The sequence below is a fragment of the Pinus tabuliformis genome, chromosome J (genome assembly GCF_031772625.1).
Source record: "Pinus tabuliformis cultivar Carrire ecotype Pingquan chromosome J, CPIR1, whole genome shotgun sequence".
Classification (NCBI taxonomy): Eukaryota; Viridiplantae; Streptophyta; class Pinopsida; order Pinales; family Pinaceae; genus Pinus; species Pinus tabuliformis.
Window position 1 is genome coordinate 1,493,835,245 of NC_142295.1, and position 3,168 is coordinate 1,493,838,412.

At 38.6% G+C, this 3,168-nt stretch overlaps 1 protein-coding gene across 1 annotated transcript; it reads left to right on the forward strand.

The window, feature by feature from the left end:
* The first annotated feature begins 424 nt into the window (after positions 1-424).
* LOC149233070 (cytochrome P450 71AU50-like) lies at positions 425-2,690 on the forward strand. The gene is made up of 2 exons (XM_089379684.1): positions 425-1,501; positions 1,779-2,690. The coding sequence occupies exons 1-2, from the start codon at positions 560-562 to the stop codon at positions 2,415-2,417; spliced, it is 1,581 nt and encodes a 526-aa protein (XP_089235810.1). The 5' UTR covers positions 425-559; the 3' UTR covers positions 2,418-2,690.
* Positions 2,691-3,168: the final 478 nt, after the last annotated feature.

Sequence of the window (3,168 nt, forward strand, 5' to 3'; positions counted from 1 at the left end):
GAAAAACAAAAAAATATTCTTATTTTAGTCGTGCAATCATCAAAAAAAAATATTTTGACTTTGACAATTTCATATAATTTGTCAGGTCCTTTTGCCTTCTCACGTTGTAACACTTCACAAATTCTCCTTAAACACTTCGCAAATTCTCTTTAAATTTTGAATTTGCAAAATGATCATCCATTTTATATAAATAAATAATACAACAAAATTTTTGATTAAGATAAACGTTTTTAAAAATAAATTACGTTTATTAAAAAATAAAAAATATTCCTATAAACTCCACCACGGAACTAAGGTGTGGGGGGCAGTCGCTTCTGTTTACCCACCACACAGTATGGGTATTCGTAAGTCATCTACATTATCCAAATTTGCACAAAGAAAAATAGGAAATAACTCACACAAAACAAAAAAGGAAGAGGAGGACCATTATTCAATGTAACTTCCCACCACTTGATGGAACATACTCGATTCATCGAATCCACATAGTACGCGATTTTCGTCCGAACCTAGCCAGAAAAATTGGGTTCTGCGTGGTTAAAATGTGCCATTGTCCTCGGGAATGGATATTGTGGAAAGATTTCGAGAGGCTATGGATGCCATAGAAGGCCACCTTTCTGCAGCTGTTATATGTATAGTGGTGCTCTTGTCAACATGGGTGCTTTTTCGTAAAATTCACAGAACTAGTAATAAATTGGAGAAGTTACCTCCAGGGCCACCGCCATGGCCGATCATAGGACATCTCCACATGATAGGAAAGCTTCCCCACAGGAATCTCTCCATTCTCTCTCAGAGATATGGACCGCTCATGTCCCTTCGCTTGGGCTCCGTTCCGACTGTAATCGTCTCTTCTGCAGAAATGGCTCAACAGTTTCTGAAGACTCATGACCATGTTTTTTGCAGCAGACCTCCAATGCGTTGTGCAGAAAACTTGTTTTACAATTCCATAGATGTGACATTTTCTCCCTATGGACATTACTGGAGGCTGGTCCGAAGGATTTGTGTTTCAGAGCTATTGAGTCCCAGAAGGCTCGAATACTTCCGCTTCCAAAGAGAAGAAGAAGTCTCTGTAACTATGGTCCATTCTCTTCTGCACAAGTGTGCTACAGGTTCCAATCCCGTTGTGGATGTCACTGAAACTGTATCAGCTGTTGTGATTGATATTTTGTGCAGGTTGGTATTTGGTCGAAAGTATTCAGACGGGGAGGGATATGACAGCCGAGGATTCAGGGCAATGGTTCCCGAGGTTTCTTCGTTGCTGGGTGCTTTCGATATTGGAGACTTCATACCCTACCTGAAATGGATGGATCTCCAAGGTCTCGGTCGTCAAGAAAAAAAGATTCTTAGGAGAGCAGATGCATTCTATGAGAAGCTCATAGAGGACCATCTAGTCCAAAGCGACCTGCAAAAACCCAGGGATTTTGTGGATGTCTTACTTGCAGTATCTGAAAATACTACGCCGGAGGTCAATCTCGGACGAGAGAGCATAAAAGCCCTCCTTATGGTAAGCTAAAAACCCTAGTTATTCTTCGCATATTTAGGTGTATTCTAATTTAGAAATAGGTTTTTTCATTAAATCTGATCATATAAATGTATAAATAGGTTTAGAACTTTTGCAAACCTCTAGAGCGTTCAAATTATTTCAATTAAAACTAACATGAAACATGATTTTGAAAAAACCATTAGACTATGCAACATATATTTATATTAGGTCACATAGTTCAATATGTCTGCCCAAATATTAGTTTGATCTGGGCATTGGATTATATGATATTTTGTAGGATATGCTTCATGCTGGAACTGACACTACCTCTACGGCCTTGGAGTGGGCCATGACAGAACTATTAAAAAGGCCTCTGTTGATGAAAAACGCCCAAGAAGAGTTGGAGAATGTGGTAGGGCTGAATCGTAAGGTACGCGAATCTGATTTACCCTATCTCCCTTATCTACATGCAGTGGTGAAGGAAACCCTAAGGCTTTATCCTCCGGCGCCCCTTATGGTTCCCCACGAATCTCTGCACTCGTGTAGCCTTTCGGGTTATGAAATCCCTGGCAGGACTCGTGTTATCATCAATGCTTGGGCGATTGGAAGGGACCCCACGTCATGGGAGGACGCAGAGGAGTTCAAGCCGGAGAGATTCATGGGAAGGTCTGTTGATGTGAAAGGTCAAGACTTCCAGTTAATTCCATTTGGGTCGGGCAGAAGAGGTTGCCCGGGGATTCAGCTGGCTATGGTGGCTGTGGAGTTTGTGTTGGGACAGCTCTTGCATTGCTTTGATTGGAGACTTCCCGAGGGAATCCAAGGACCAGATTTGGACATGAATGAGAAATTTGGTATCTCGACACGGAGAGCAGTTTCTTTGCTTGCGGTTCCAACCCCTCGTCTACCTGTGCAAGCATCTGATCCTCAGTGTTCATAACTAAATAGTCGGTTGACCAATTGTGGAGGGATTGTTTCTATTTCTAATATGTGGATGGTTGAATAATCGGCGATTTATGACTTATTCTAATGCCATATTTGTATCTTTATTTTATTTTATAGGATATTATTACAGTTAGGGTAGGATGTTCAATAATTACGGATTATGTTTCAGTATATTGTTACAGTTTCATGTTCTATAATCAGTGTTTATAATTATGGCAATTCTGGGAAAATTTGGTATAATATTTACATAACATATCGCTATTGTTTATATTTATATCGCTATACCTGTTGAGGCACTTGAGCCTCAATGCTCATAATTGAAGGGATTGTTTCTATTTGTAATATGCGGATGGTTGAATAATCAGTGATTTATGATATATTGAACCTGAGTGCATGCTCTTTTAAAGAGTATATCGTTGTTGTTTTATATTTATAAATTCTTCCAAACATCTTTATAGTATATTTTATAAAATTTGTTTTTCATAACATTGGAAAGCTATAGTTTTTGTTTTTCTTTTTCTGATTAAATATAAAAAAAATGTATAGAAAAGGAATAAATGAAAGATATATGTGTTCGAAGAAACTAGAACTAATTCCAATTACCACCTTTATTACAACACCCAGAATTCAACAGAAGGTTTAAATGCAGGTTCTAGAGATCTTTGACAAATGACAAAGCTTCCTGAAGAAGCCACTGATCCAATTAATCTCCATAACCTTCTCCATCTTGTATAAATACTTGTTTA

Bases quoted from the DNA above. Each gene is read 5' to 3' on its own strand.
- LOC149233070 (XM_089379684.1), top strand. From the start codon at position 560: ATGGATATTGTGGAAAGATTTCGAGAGGCTATGGATGCCATAGAAGGC. The intron at 1,502-1,778 runs GTAAGCTAAAAA...GATATTTTGTAG, and splicing joins GCATAAAAGCCCTCCTTATG to GATATGCTTCATGCTGGAAC.